General features: G+C 37.8%; 1 protein-coding gene across 7 annotated transcripts in view; it reads right to left on the bottom strand.

Annotated features, from left to right (window-relative positions):
- LOC138736582 (rho-associated protein kinase 2-like) overlaps nucleotides 1–16401 on the bottom strand; it is a 177333-nt gene that overhangs the window by 36683 nt on the left and 124249 nt on the right. For all 7 annotated transcript variants that reach the window (XM_069886317.1, XM_069886316.1, XM_069886314.1 and 4 more), the window contains 7 exons: nucleotides 15926–16032; nucleotides 14322–14481; nucleotides 11846–12006; nucleotides 9743–9927; nucleotides 6029–6098; nucleotides 5580–5683; nucleotides 3269–3455 (listed from right to left, as the gene is read on the bottom strand). In XM_069886317.1, the coding sequence (XP_069742418.1) occupies nucleotides 3269–3455; nucleotides 5580–5683; nucleotides 6029–6098; nucleotides 9743–9927; nucleotides 11846–12006; nucleotides 14322–14481; nucleotides 15926–16032 (974 nt within the window). The remainder of the gene's footprint in view (nucleotides 1–3268; nucleotides 3456–5579; nucleotides 5684–6028; nucleotides 6099–9742; nucleotides 9928–11845; nucleotides 12007–14321; nucleotides 14482–15925; nucleotides 16033–16401) is intronic.

The raw sequence follows: 16401 nt of genomic DNA on the forward strand, positions 1-16401 counted from the left end.
TCACCAAAACAAGGGGCTGATTGTGGACTTCAGGAATGGAAAACCAGAGGTATACGATCCAATGATCAGAGGTGAGCAAATGTAAATTTCTGGGAGTCAGCATCTCAGAGGACCTTTCCTGGACCCAATACACTAATGTCATAGTTAAGAAAGCATGCTAGAGTCTCTACTTTCTCAGGAGCTTGCGGAGGTTTGGTATTACATTGAAAATGTTAGCAAACTTCTATGGATGTGTAATGGAAAGTGTGCTGATTGGCTGTATCATGGCCTGCTATGGGGGCACCAATATCTCTGAGCAGAAAGCCTGCAAAATGTAGTGGACACAGCCTAGTACATCACAGACAAAACTCTTCCCACCATTGAAAAAATCTACATGGAATGCTGCTGTCGGAAAGCAGCAGCAAACAAGGATCCACACCACCTCTGCTGGTGCTCTGTTCTTGCTGTTATCAGAAAATAGAGCAAAAGGTGCCACAAAACTCATACCAGCAGGTTCAGGAACAGCTGCTACCCCTCCACCATCAGAATCCCTAACAACAAACTCAATCAGGGACTCATTCAAGGACTTTTTCTTTGCAAATTATGTATTAGTAAATATTTATTTTCTATATTGCAATTTGTTTACACTGCCTTCTTGTTTACATTTCTCTCTATACGTATTTTTTCTTGAGTGTTTTTTTTGCACTACCGATCAGTAGAAATTCTGACTGGCCTGCATGAAAAAGAATCTCAGGATTGCATATGATGGATGTGTATGTGAATGATTTGAAATATGGAATTAATGACTTTGTGGCCAAGTTTACAGACGATAAGAAAATAGGTAGAGGAGCAGGTAGTTTGGAGGAAATATGCAGGCTGCAGAAAGATTTAGAAAGATTAGGAGAATGGGCAGAAAAATGGCAAATGAAAAATAATGTCAGAAAGGATACAGTCATGCAATTTGGTAGAATAAATAAACAAACATTTTTTCAAATAGGGAGAAAATTGAAAATACTCAGATGCGAAGAGACCTGGGAGTCCTCATGCAGGATTGCTGGTTGAGAGAGTGGTGAAGAAAGCAAATGCAATGCTGGCATCCATTTCAAGTAGAATAGAATACAAGGACGGGGATGTAATGTTGAGTCTCTATAAGACACTGGTGAGACCTCATTTGGAATATTGCGAGCAGTTTTGGGCTCCTCATTTCAGAAAGGATGTGCTGACATTGGAGAGGGTTCAAGAGGTTCACTAAAATAATTCCAAGAATTAAAGGGTTATCATAATATGGGGTCTTGGCCCATATTCATTGGAATTTAGGAGAATGAGAGGGGATCTTATTGAAACATTTCAAATGTTGAAAGGCATGGACAGAGTAGATGTAGAAAGGCTGTTTTCGATAGTGGGACAAAGAGCACAACTTCAGAATTAAAGGGAGTCCACTTAGAACGGAGATGCATATGAATTTCTTCAGCCAGAGGGAATTTGTTGCCACAGGCTGTTGTGGAGGCCAGGTTATAGGTATATTTAAGGCAGAGATTAATATTCTTGTTTAGCCAAGGGATCAAAGGCTATGGGTGAAGGCAGGGTAGGGGCGCTGAGTGGGAAAATGGATCGGCTCATGGTTAAACGGTGGGACAGACTCAATGGCTGATTAGCCTATTTCTGCTCCTATGACATGGTCTTATGTCATGTATATAGTATGACAATAAACATGAACTTTGATAACAACTCAAGGCATTTAAAAAAAAGCTTCTGGTTCTTTTGACAATTATCTTAAATCCTTCAATGAATGGAATTGACTTCCTGTTTCTCATTCTCTCCAAAAGCTTTACATTTTTTTAAATAGGAGGGAAATCAAATTCCCTCTTAAATTTCCTTACTGCGGGAGATCAATATCATCTTTTTGGTCCATTCAAATAAACATTCCACTTCAAGAAAACCAGATGCAACTGATTCTGCAAATAAGGGTATAATTTGTGCAACTGTACAGTGGTCATCTTGTGAGTCACTTTCTTTAGTTTTCAACTTTACAGTGGATAAATAACATTTACAAATCACAGAATGATCTTTTAACCATGTTAAAAATCAAAGCTGTATTTTCATATGGCTGTGCTCTAAAACCTTATAAAGGTTATTCCTCCACAGCAACATCTTAATTCTAATCCTTTGTACCTATAACCACTTAAAGTCCATTAATGTGGAAGCAAGATTTATAGACCAAGATGCCAATCAAAATAAGCATTAAAGATGAAATACAATAGAGATTAAGAAAGTAATTTCAAATTCCTAAAACACAATTTTGAATTGGATGGGAACAAAAATATAAAAAGAAATGGCATCCATACAACTCTAAATCCAGCCACAGCTTACAATTCTAATTAAATATTGAAGAAGGTGAAGGACTTTAATCAGCCTTCCAATTTAACAAAATCTGAAGGGAGGCAAGATATTGCTGTGTGGATAAAGCTTGACATATTTGCAAGATCCATTCTTTTGGGCAGTCAATAAGATTGAGCCCTATTACGTGCCCAGCAATTAAACCAACCATAATAGTGGACTCAATACTCTCAATGTTTTTCAGGTCTTGGAGTCTTCTTCTGGATCATGAGTTATTTTCCAAGTCTGCCATTAATCTCTATGATGCCCCTCCAACACTGGGATTTTCTCCACAATCTATGCCCCTGATCTTACTTGGTTCCCACATTAACATAATTCTGAAACACTCCACAATTCAAGAAGCAACAAATTCCATTGCTGAAATTCCTGTGTATTCCACTAATAGCGTTCCCAAGTTTCTGGTCTTCTAGGTTTTCCACTGCTGTTTTGCTCAAATTTACTTCACATTCTATCTTCACAAAGTGTTCCAGCCCACTGTGCAATCATTGACATTTCTTGTCACACCTATTGATTGCACTTCCTTGTCCATCACTTGTTGCTTCAAAGGTTAACCAACCAATTCAGCCACTTGCCACCTCCTAGAAATTACTTCTAAATTGATTTGGTTCTGCTATTGGATGACAATGTGAGCAAACTTTGTTGTTTTAAATTTCCAGGAAAATGGATCTGACCCAACTTACTCTTCCTTGCCACACCTTTCAACCCCTTCCACGTAAAGTCAATGTGAAAAAAAAGTCTCCCCTCAGTTTTAGGCATCATCACTGACAATACGTTATGTGCTCAATTTACAGAATACATTTAGGTGCTTTAGGCCAATTAATATTTTGGCCATATACATAACATTTAGGTTTCAATTTTTATTGCTTTTGATAATGAGATAACAGCAACTCACTGATGCAATAGTAGCATCCTTTTCCACCAATTCTTGCTTGTGCCTCGCCATCATCTCCTTAATTTCAAGCTCCTTCATAATTTTTTCTTTTTCCAGGTCTGAATACTGTTCTTCTGCAATTGAGCGGGCAAGCTGCTCAGAATCTGCTTTTGTGAGTGTGATCTCAAGCTGTGCTGCCAAAGAATCTCTGCACAGAATCAATCAAGTTCAATCAACTCAAAATGGATGCTCACAAAAAGGAACAAAACAGTATACAGTAAAATCCCCATTAATCATCATTCAATCAAATGGAAACACAGATCACTGGCAAAAAAAAAGAAATAAATATTTTTTGAAAATTAATTAAGAATAAATAAAGAATAAAGTTTAAAATAAAAGTTTAAATAATGTTTAAAATTGTAAAATTAAATGTTCTCCAAAGCAACAAACAACCCCTTGGTGAAGATGGGAGCAAATATTCAGCCAGCTAGAGTGCCTGGTAATGCCCCACCCACAGCAGTTGATTCAATAAAGTTGTGTTTGAATAAAATGGCAGCACCCAGGATGAAGAGCGGCAGGTGCCACTTGCCGCTGGGGTGACCCTCCAAAAGTGTCTCCCTATCCCTGTCTATTAAGAGTCTTTATCTTTATTAGTATAATAAAAGGCTTTATCAGTAAACTTGGGAGGGAGTTCATTATGATGCCGGCGTGGTTAGCATAGTGGCTCACACAATGCTGTTACAGCACTTGTGAATGGGGTTTGAATTTAAAGGAAGGTGCGCCTTGGGCCTGACCGGGACACGAGTGTAGAGGTGAGTCTGGTTGCACCGAGGGCCTGACCGGCACAAAGGTTAGATGTGAGTAGAGTTGTCAGTGCAGGGAAGGTGAGGACCTGACTGGGACACTGGCCTGGAGGTGAGTTGGGTTGTCAGCATGAGGACGGTGTGCCAAGGACATGACCAAGACAGTGGCATAGAGGTGAGTCAGGTTGAGCCGAGGGTCTGACTGGGACACCAGGATGATAAGTCAGTCGATGCCGCTTGCCACTGCGACTCTCCCAAAATGTCTCCCTATCCCTGCCTAATAAGAATCTTTATTTTTATTAGTATTATGTATAATTAGTAAGGTTTTATCTGTAAACTTGGGAAAGGGTTAATTTTGATGGTGCGTGGTTAGCATAGCAGTTAGAGCAATGCTAATAACAGTGCCAATTTGAATTGGGTTCAAATTTAAATTTTGTAACTTACAGGTATTACATGATTAAGTTAACTTTACATAATTAAAACCTATACTACTTTAAAAAATGATTTTACATTTTGCAGTCTTTTGTCTTTTCAATGGTGTATTCTGAATGCAGGTGTATTAGTTAGGTATTATAAGAGTGAGTCTCAGTCAACCCAGAAAATTTGCATTTCTGGGGTCCATGATCCTGTGGGTTAATGGGGATTTTACTGTAATTGGACTTCTAATTTCAGACTTGAGTCAGGAAAATTTGTTTTAAGACTGAACTATTAAATTAAGTCTAACCAACAACTTAGATAAGAAATCCCTTTATAAAAAAAATGTTTCAGATAAAGTTCATTCTTTATTTCCTGATAATTATTCTTCAAGCATTTTTAAACAAACATAACATTGACCAGAAATTTGGAGCTTTGTATTGAACTTTATAGATTCAAAATTGATCAATGTGCCAGATCTCACTGGCAAATGGTCATTGAAATTTGCATTTTAATTGGCTTAAACACACGAATATGAAGCAAAGGGGAATTTATATTGTCTGTATTTGACATTACCATTGATTGTTTTTGTCGAAATTATAACTGATAACTTCTTAAAAATTGAATTGCCTTGAACATCAGAGTTACCTAAAAATGATTGCAAATGCCTCACAGTATTTACATCCAGCTAACCTGGGGATTGATGGAGTGGTGGTCTAAGCTTTACCAGCTGTCAAAGCTTCCTGTAATGTTCAGAGGAAGTATGTCTTTGGAGTCTTAAAAGCTCTTATCACTGGTCAGAACATACTCCTGAAGTCTGGGATGCTTTGGGGCCACAAGTTAAGCCCCAGGCATTGGTTAAATGCAGCCATGTGGAAAGTAAAGCCATGTTATTCAGATTCCACACAGAGAAATGCAAGAACTAGCTGGTGCAGTGTTACCTCTAAGCTGAGTGCGCACACTAAGGAACCGATTGAATGTGCATTTGTGCATGCTCACCCTCCACTTTGTGCGCATGTGCGCGTGCACAGCATAGAGGAACACGTGCAATAACTTAGATTGTATTTTGAAGTAAAATACACAGCTTGAGATTGTTAAAAGAACTAAATTCTCACCTCTCATCCTGCAATTCCTGCATTTTTTGTTGCAAATCCTTACAAAGTTTGTTTTTCTCTTCACATTCTTCTTTCAGTTCCCTCACTTGGGTCTTGTACAAAGTCTGCAGAATTGGAAAAAAAACAATGAAACATTTAAATGACCATCTAAAATAATTATTTGACTTTCTTAAAAAAAATTGGATCACTATTATGTGGCAGAAGTAAAAGTTTAATTAGAACTACCAGTTGCCTAAAGCAATGGCTGAGTGCATTATCTCATCTCCCTTTCTGCTTCTGTTTAAATAAATACAGCTGTTCTTTATTGTGGTCAATTATGAACAGTAGTTCTCTCACTTGGACCTTTCTATCTGTTGTGACCATTTTGAATGTCAGGACATACAAATGATTTAACGTATGTAGGTAGATTCAAGGTTTCTTCACTTTAAAGTCAAAAATGGAGGACATACTGAAAAATACTGTTCTGCCTCCAACTGGTCTTGAAGCTCTTTCATTTGACCATCTGCATCCTGGCGTTCTCTGTAATAGTGGATATAATTCAAAACAAAAATTACAAATTCAAGAACAAATATAGGAAACATAGGTGAGAAATGTACTTTTCTTCCAGCTTTTACACTTAGGTATTATTCAAGTATCAAGGATTATTGCCAAATGTTAGGGGAAAGAAATTCTTGTCAATTAAAAATACCTGTTATCCACTAAACAAAGTCAATGTCATGTACAAAAAGTAACAGTTCCAATTTCACATTAAAAATGTGGGTTACTAGTTCTAAAGAAACCAAACCACTGAAAATATTCTTATACCCATTTACAAGAAATCAGTTTTTTTTTGTTTTAAAGCTAAGGCTAGCCAATCTTTAATCTGTCAAGTAACTGAGGTATAAGCAGGGGAATACTTTGAGACCAGTGACCTTAATTCTATTAAGTTTAAGATAGTCTTGGACAAGGATAGTACTGATCCTCAAATTACAATCCTAAATTGGGACAAGGCCAACTTCTACAAGATTAGGCAGGAGTTAGCAAAAGTTGACTTTATCTAAATGTTAAAGAGTTAAAACACAACTGCCAAGAGAAAATTCAGAATAAACATGTTCCCCGTAGGGTAATGAGTAGGAATGGAAGGGTAAAGAAACCCTGGTTAACAAGAGATGCAGAGGCAAAGATCAGGAAGAAAAAAATAGCACAGTTCAAATACAGTCAGACATGTTCAAAGGAATCCCTTGATGAGTATAAATAATGCAGGAGCATAGCAAGAAGGGAAATAAGAAGAGCTAAAAGAGGTCAAGAGATAATGCTGGCACGGTGCAAGGGAAAATAAAAAAAGATCTTCTGTATGTTGAGAACAAGAAAGAATGTCTCCTAAAGGATCAGCAGCGGCATCTATGTGCTGCAGGAGGAAATGGGGAAGATCTTAAATGACTGTTTAGTGAATGTGTTTGATATTGAATGGGATAAACAGGAATGGAAAGGCAAAAGAGGCAATCAAGGACACTCTCAGACATGTATGCATCATTAATAAGTTGTTACTAGTCTGAGATTGCATCAGGGTGGATAAATCTCTGAGCCCAGACCAAGTGAATCAAAGAACATTGTGGGATGGCACCTTAACTGACATTTTTAACACTGCTGAGGCCAGGAGACATTCTGGAGAATATAAGGGTGGCAAATGTTGTGCCTTGTTGAAGGGCTGCATTAATAATCCAATTATCAATAGACCTGTTGATTTGACATCAGTGTTGGAGAGAAAAATGCTGAAGAGAATTCTGGTAGAAATGGAGGGATAGGGGAAAATTAAAGAGTGCCAGCATGGCTTTATGTGTCATCAATAATATCTCATAAACTTGATAAAATATTTATGAAATGGGAAGACGAGGCAAAAATGTGATATTATTTCTATTGGTATTCAGTATAGCATTTGGAACATGGAAGGTTGTTATGAAAAGCTAGGGCACATAGGAGAGGAGGTCAACTCGCCAACTGGACAAAAAAAAGCTGACTTAATTATAGGTGTTACAGAGTGGTTGCAGAGGGCAATTTTTTCTGACTGAAGGACCATGACCTGTGGAGTGCCTCAGGTTTGGGAACTAGGATCTCTGCTTTTATAGTATACATGTATGAATTGAACAAGGATATTTGTGCAAGGTAAATTCACTGATGACATGAAATTATGGCTTGCAGTTGACAGTGAATGTGGTTACCTGTATTTGTAATAGGATCTGGACCAGATGGGAAATTGGGCTACGGAATTCTGAGAAGTGAGAGGTACTGAATTTAGAAGTCAAACCAAGCCAGGGCATATTCTGCTAACAGCGAGGTCATAAACAATGTTGTGGAGCAGAGGGTCCCAGATATGTAAGTACATAGCTCTTTAAAGATAGCAGCACAGGTGCACAAAATAATGAAAGGGCATTTGGGACATTTGCCTCAGTCTGTTGGGGCACTGAATACAAATGTTGGAATGTCATGTTGAAGATACAAGATGTTGGCAAATCCACACCTGCAATACTGCATGTTCGTTGCTGAACTATAGGAAGGATATTATAAAATTGGAAAGGGCACAGAAGACTTCATGAGGTTGTTGCCAGGATTAAGGAAGTTGAGTTATCATGAGTCTGGAAAAATTGGTCCTATTTTCCTTGGAGTGCAGGAGGTTGAGAGGGGATCTCATAGAGGTCTACAAAAATCATGAGAGGTACTAATAGTGTGAATACTAACAATCTGTTTCCTAGAGTGGGAGAATCTAAAATGAGAGGGCAAAACTTTAAGGTGAGGGAGAATGAATTTAGAAAAGATGCAAGAAGACAGGTTTTCATTCACAGGATAGAGGTCATATGGAATGAGCAGCCACACAAAGTGGTAGAGGCAGGTATGTTAGATTTCTTTCAGAAACACTTGGATGGCAACATAGATGGGAGGGGATTGGAGAGGTATGGGTCTAATGTAGGCAGGTGGGACAAAAGCAAGAGAGCGCATTGTTCAGCATTGACGAGCTGGGCCCGTGGATCTGCTTCATGGTGTGTGATTCTATGGTTCAAGAAAAAAAATCTAAACATATCAAAAAAAACTGGAAAAGGAAACAAATGACACCATCCTTGCATACAGATGATAACATTCTTCCAAACATAATGTCCATGGAAGGAAAACTAATATTCTTGATCATCTGTTCAATCTCTGAACCAGAGGCATTATTGTTCAAGTAGCCCTTTTTGGACATGGTTTTTCAAACCATACCACTAACTATCGCAAAAAAAGTAGGCAAATTAACTTCAAGATAAAGCACGTCATAATTATTACTTGTGCACAAAGAGTGAACTAAAGTATTCTGGCAGCATCTTAATAAAATAATTTGAATTATGTTGAAAAATAATGAAGAGGTTGAAATTACACAGCAAAAACACAGAAATGCTGGCAGACTCAGTACACCTCGCAGCATTCAAGGAGATAAAGATATTTAAATCAACGTTTTGGGCCTGAGCTCTTCTTCAAGGTACCCCAACATGACAAAACAACCTGACTAGCGCTCAGTCATTTTCTGAATATTTATAGCAAATATTTCATCGGCTTCAAACTGACTGTTCAAAACCAACACCCATCCCCCAAGGATAAAGAAAACAAGTTGAGACAATAATTATTTGGATTTAAACAAGCAAATGGTTTAAAGGAATCCTATTTTGAGAAAGAACTAATGCACAATGGAAATATGCCAACATTTCAAGGAAGCATCTTTGAAGTAAAAAAAAAATCAATAAGCAAATCCAAATACTGTATCACCAAATTTTCAACAAGTATTTCTAAATGAAGCAGGCACCCAAGGTAAATTTCACTATTCTTCAATTTTACACAAAGTATTTGGCTAAGTGCACACCCATACCCTTTTTCTGTATCCACTGAGATAAGCTTAGAAACAATCAGTGGTCTCACCTAGCTACAGAATCTCATTTTTCCAGCAATTGATACCAAAGTGATAGCTGTAATTTCAGATCTGATGGTGAAAATACAGATTAGTAATGCACAATATAATCATTTATTTGGGAAAAAAACCTGCACCTTGCCCAAATCAAAATAGCAAAGCTGGGAGCTCAAAGTCAGGTTCATTATTAAATCCCTAAAATTTGTTATTTGAATGGAACTTGAAAAAATAATGCAATAAATGCAAAACATACTTTCGCAGCTCTCCTATCTGCTTTTCCAGACTCAGTTTAGTCTCCACCAAGTGATTTATCTCCTGCTTCAGCTGTTTCTCTGACATTTTCAGTGAATTTACTTGTTGTGTCTGCATCTTCAGGTCATTCTGAGTTAAACTACGTTTTTGTGTCTCCTGTTCTATCTTCAATGACAAATTTTTTATCTGAAAATGAAAAAATAAAATTTATTCCAAACATGAAAAAAAAACAAGATTGGAGTACAAAACAATTGATGTTTTTTTCACTCCATCCAAATTATGCCATCATTAATTTAACCAGTATTCAGAATGAAACATGAATGTTTGCAGATGTTGTGATTGTAGTAGAAACACTCTGAAATGCTGGAGGAACTCAGCTGGTCTTTCAGTGCCCATAGGAGACAAAGATATACAATGCTGATTTTCTGGGCCTGAGCCCTTTTTCAAGGGATAAGCAGAATGGGCAAAAAAAAACAGCAATCTCAGAATACAAACAATGGTGGCTGGGGAAGGAATCCAGACCAACAATAAATGTTAATTGGATATGGTAAAGAGAAAGGTAAGAATTGATATGTCTGTGGGAAAGGAGTCAGGGAATAGGGAGAGAGACAGAGCTGGGGGGAAAGCAAAGGAAGAAGTAGGGAGGGTTTAAACAAGGTAGGTGTAGTCAAGGTAGCTGTGGAGTGTCAAGAGGTGTCGTTGAGGTAGCTGTGGGATGTCAAGAGGTATCATCGAGGTAGCTCTGGGATATCAAGAGGTGTAGTCAAGATAGTTGTGGGATGTCAAGAGGTATCATCGAGGTAGCTCTGGGATATCAAGAGGTGTAGTCGAGATAGTTGTGGGATGTCAAGAGGTGTCGTCGAGGTAGCTGTGGGACCTCCCACAGCTACTTCTACAATTTGGAATAGAATTTATCTTAATTCTTCCATCTCTATAGCATCTGCTTCTAGGATGAGGACTTCCATGCCAGATCATCAGAAATGTCCTCCTTCAAACAGCATGGCTTTCCCTCTACCACCATCACCTAGGCGCTCATCTGCACATCCTCCATTATCCACACATCTACCCTGGCCCCCGCCACCCCAATGCGCAAACAGGACAGGTTTCCTCTTGTCCTCACCTACCACCCCACCAGCCTCCACATCCAACACATCCTCCTCTGCCATTTCTGCTACCACTAGACACATATTCACCTCTCTGCTTTCTGCACGGATTGCTTCCTCCATAATTCCCTTGCCCACTCCTCCCTCCCTGCTAAACATCCTCTTGGGACTTACCCGTGACTGCAGGAGATGTTCCACTTGCACTCACACCCCTCTCTCACCACAATTTGAGGCTCCAAACAGTCCTTCCAAGTGAAGCAGCATTTCACTTGTGATTCTGCAAGGATCACCTCCTGCATCCAGTGCTCCTTTGTGATCTCCCCTACATCGGAAAGAATGGGTGCAGACTCGGAGATCGCTTTGTGAACACCTCGGCTCTATCTGCCACAATACTGTGGATCTCCCAGTGGCCACCCATTTCAATTTCCCATCCTATTCCCTTGCTGATATGTTTGCCCCAGGGTCTCATGTACTCTCAGACTGAGACCACCTGCAAATTGAAAGCACCCTCCATATGGATGGCATTAATATTGACTTCTCTGGCTTTTGTAAACCCCCCCCTCCTCCCACTCACTTCTTCTCCCATCGCCTTCCCCAACTCTGTCTCTCTCCTTTTTCTCTGTCTCCTTTTGCACAGCCATAGTTAATTCTCACCTCTCTCCTTATCATATCCAATGAACACCTTTTGTTGGCCTGGATTCCTCCCCACACCCAGCATTATTTGTATTCTGAGATTTGCTGTTTTTTGTTCTTTCTGCTTATTCCTTGAAGAAGGTCTCAGGCCCAAAATGTCAAGAATATATCTTTGTCACCCATGGACGCTGAAAGACCAGCTGAGTTCCTCCAGCATTTTGGTGTGTTTTTAACCAGTATTCAGCAGACCACACCAGTTACCCACATGTCCAAAATCAAATATTCTCAAATGATTTATGAAACACTAGTGTGAATGCACAGCTGAATGAATCAAATCTCTGTCATGCACCACTCTGTAGTATACTCACCTCTTCAGTTAATTTTTCTTTTTGACTAAGCAATTCTTCTATTTTTTGTTGTGCTTGTTTAAGATCACAGTCTAACATTGAACATTGCTTTTCAGCTTCGAGAAGACAATTTTCAACTTTTTGCTTTGAACTCCTCTCTTCCTGCAGCTTCTTTTCCATTTCTGAATAAACACAGTCATTAAGAAAATTATCCATACCACTAAATACAGATCTATCAATCCTATGTAACACCAGGACTTGCAGCAAACAAAAACCTTACAGAGTTCCACGGATTCCACAAAGCTATTTTTAAGTGTTATTGGGTGAGTGGAGGCCAGAGGTCAAGAGATGACAGGAGGTGTTGCACCACTTCTTCAAAAGTAAGAGGAAACAAAATAAGGATCAATTAGTTCAAAACTAGACTGGGACTAAAGATGTTTCAAATGTTGAAGCAGAATTTTGAATTCCTTTTGGATGGAAATAAATTGGAAGGAAAATGTCTTAAAAGTCCAAATCATAAACAATATTTTAATTAACAATAATTTTTTAAAATGTTTAAAGGTAATTATAATATAAATCCAAAGCTACAATTATTAAAACTGAACTTCACTTAAAAGTAAAAAAAAATCATTTATTGCTCTGTGTTTGGGATTGTTAGATGTGGGACATCTTTCAATAGTTATGGGATAGGGTAGAAGCCAATTAATACCAATAAAGACCAGTCTTCAATCTAAGACAAGGATTGCAATGTTAAAAAGGCAACTCTGCACTGGATTCCTTATAGGGGTGTTTGAATATGCAGTGGCATTCCTGTCGTTTGAGATGTGCTCCATTGTAAATATGTAATTCCAATGGAGCCACGTGTTCACTTTCCGAATGTTAAAGAAAACTGTCACTATGACGAATAAAACTTTATTTTCTCGCTTGCGGTTAGGCTTATGCTTAAAATTATAAAACCTCAGGGTACTTTGAGTTTCTCCCAAGAGAATCTTCTACCAGGTCTCCTGCAGAATTCTTGGCACCATGCTGAACAAAGATCTTTACACTCATGGCTCTGGTTACCATGTGGCTTATTCAGATGCAATATTCAATGTTAAATCTGTATTAAAATGTGTACCTTTTCACAAATCATACTGTTTTGAGCAAGAGATTACCTTCTCTTGCATGACCTTCCTTGTGATTTTTTAGAATTTAAATTGTGATGTACAAAATTAGGTTTTCTGTTGTCTAATTTAGAGAGAAGATGGGAGGCTGAAGAGAGGAATCCATATGCAGCCACCTTGGTCAATTAATTTTGTTGCATCTAACTGACATTTCAATGGCTGAGCCTTGGTAATCCATTAGTTATTAATTTGGATTAAGAGCAGAAAAATCCTCAAGTGTTATAAGATCACAAAACACTCAGAAGTAAAGTTTCAAGGTAGAAAGGAGGCAAAACTCAAAGATAGCTGAAGATTGTCAGGTCCACAGGAAGAGCTTCAGAATCAAAAGTGGTCATAACACTTAAATGGATGGATGCTCATTTAAGAACTTGAACTTCTCTTGATAAATTCTATCTTGTTACATATAATATTGAGAAATAAATGGGTTTAATTTGTTGTTTTCGGAGAAGCCAAATCCAAAATGAGCAAAAATCCCCTGATGTACAAATAATAACAGATTCCATGTGGTGCAGAGAATGAGACTAAGCCTTCAATTAGGCAAAGCAGTGACAATTCATTATGAACGCTTTCATTTACATCATTCTGGAAAGAGGAATTCACACTTTGGATGCAGCACCAAAAAATGCAATGTGAGGGGTAATTAAGAAGACAAGTTATATTTTCTTCCACTTCAGTAACAAGATACTTGATTTTTTTTAAAATGGGGATTTAAATGAGGTAATTGAGTGTGGCAAAAGGAGGTAGACCCAATCCTGACTGAAGGACCCAAATGAGCATATCAGCATGGAAGATGGCAAACACAAAAGGTACAAGTTCCATGCTCCAGAACATAGTGTTCACTGTCATTGTTTCATGGTATCAGCAAGTCCAGATAGGCAAAATGAATCAACTGCAGCTGGTGACTATCCACAAAAAACTTTCTTCATACAGCAGTAAAGTGTTCTTTTCCTTTTAATTGCATGATTCTATTGAAGAAATATTTACATTTTTATATTTATATAGTGTTGCTTAATAATTTCACAATGAACTTGACTGACTCTCCTCCCAAAGGATTTACATATACTAAGCCAAGGAAATTTCAGTGCTTAATTGAGAGTGTGTAACAGTGAGTCAGGTATGGAGCCAATGAACATATGATAACTGGAATTTCAAACCAAACCAAGTTCCTAAAGAATTTTAAAATCATAAGTACCTACACAATCAAAACAGTTGCTATTAACTTTTCCAAAATGAATTTGAAATCAAGCAGGAGCAAGATCTGTTTCATTTACTCTCGCTCTCAAAAAATTTCAGGACCAACAGCATTTCCTCAACGTGTTCAAGCAATAACTCACCCTTCATAGCTTCCGATTTTGCTTCTTCTATAGACTCATAGATTTTATTTTTGTCTGCAAGACGTGCCTTGGTAGCTTTGTGCTCAGCTTCTTCTTGCTCTAGATGTTGCTGTAACACTTTTTGCTTATATGTCATGTCTATTTCCATATTATTTTTCTCCTGCATACAAATCAACGAGAAATGAAAAATAGCATTTCAAACAGAAATCCTTTCGCTGAAAGTAAATTTGATACATTTAGATTTTTAAAAATTTCATAATTAATGAATGCAATTATTTACTTTAAAATTTTGGAGGTACAATACTACACATGCAAGAGCAATAGATGAAATGAACATATTGTGACAGATTATGTTGTGTTTGTATTGTATGTAGATATGTTTTTGGGAAATAAATTGGGGCAGGTTTTTTTTTAGTGTAGGTCACATACAAACACTTTAAAACAGATCTTATTTAAAGTACTGGAGCTAGACATGTCGGGCCCAGAGCCTTTGCAAAAGCATTGGAGAGTGCCCAAGAGACTTCACTAATGGATTGTTGTTTACAAAGACAACAAATGAAAGAACTTGTTGGAGCCACAGACTGGAGTGGATCATGTGGTTTTGCAAGCAGAGAGAGGAAAACAAGTTTTTTCTCAGAGAGAGAAAGAGAGAGAGAGACACACACACACACACAGATCAGTTCTACAATTTTACAGTCAGCAGCAGCAGCTGGAACTGGAACAGGACAAGCTGGCTAACTTGTGGAAAAGGAAAACCCCATTTGGAAGACAGGTTGCAAGTGCTTGGTTCAGCCAGATCAAAGCCCTAGTGGTTCATGCAAGAGGAGAGGACTGGCTGTCTAATGTTTCACTTGAAATAGGAAAAACAAAAAGGAACTCTGTGGTGATCTGAAAGAAAGAGGTTATCACCTGGAGAACCCTGAGAATGCTGAAATGGCTAATTAAAAAGGAATCAGTTGTGCATGTCCAGTGAACAACATATCTCTCTCTGAAAACTGACAAGAAACTTCCTGAGCGGTAACCATTTACCTTTCAAGCACCTGGTGAACTTTATGAATGTTAAATTCTGTGCACAGTATAAGAATTGCCTGCAACCAGTGAAATTGGAGGAATGGGCAGTGAGATTGGACTGTGAATCAAAGAACTTTTCTGAACTTACACACTCATTACATACACGTGTGCTTAGAATTAAAAGGGGGTTATGTTAGGTTAGTTAAGTCAATAGTGTTAAGTTAAAGTGTGATTCTGTTTTCACGTTTAAAGATAATTAAAAGCAACTTTTGTTTAAATAACCATTTGTCTTGGTGAATATCTATTGCTGCTAGGTTTTGGGGTTCTCTGGGCTCGTAACAATACACAAACATAACTTAATACAAATGCCACAACTCCCAATCAATAATCACATTAAAGACTCTATACAAATGCACATGGCTTCTTATAGTCAATACTCAAGTCATGTGAATTAGAATCTGCTATCTGTTAAGTCTTCCTATGCCTGACATCATAATCTGGTTGTTAATTGTATTTTTAAAAAGGAATGAATGTACCTAATAAAACCTCAAAAGGTGGTAAAAGTTCATGTTCCAAAATAAAGTTTATATTACCTTTTCCAAGTCAGTTAGCTTATCTTGTAGCTGTCTTTTCTCCATTTCAGTTTTAGACAACGTGCTTTTAGTGTTTTTCAGTTCATCACCAATTGATGAAATCCGCCCTGCAAATAACTTTAGATTAGTAATATTTAAATCAGCTACTTGTCCACCAAAATGGACAACTACTCCTGGAAATATTAATGTTCCAAATGAATTTCTTATTTCAACAGCACTAATTTTGTTAGTATTATCCTTTTTAAGGAGTAAACAAGGATTATGACTTTAATTTGCATGTAGTAACATTATGTTACTCAAAATTTTAAAGATGTTAATATTTTTATTGGAAGAAAACAAGATTTTTTTTTACAACTTCAAGTATATACAGGGAACATCCATCATTACAGGTGGGAGCGGGGAGGGAGAGGGTGTTTGCATTCCTAGAAAATGGCCTGTGCCTGGATTTTCCACAATATCTGCGAAGTACATAAAAA

The sequence above is a fragment of the Narcine bancroftii genome, chromosome 6 (genome assembly GCF_036971445.1).
Source record: "Narcine bancroftii isolate sNarBan1 chromosome 6, sNarBan1.hap1, whole genome shotgun sequence".
Taxonomy (NCBI): Eukaryota; Metazoa; Chordata; class Chondrichthyes; order Torpediniformes; family Narcinidae; genus Narcine; species Narcine bancroftii.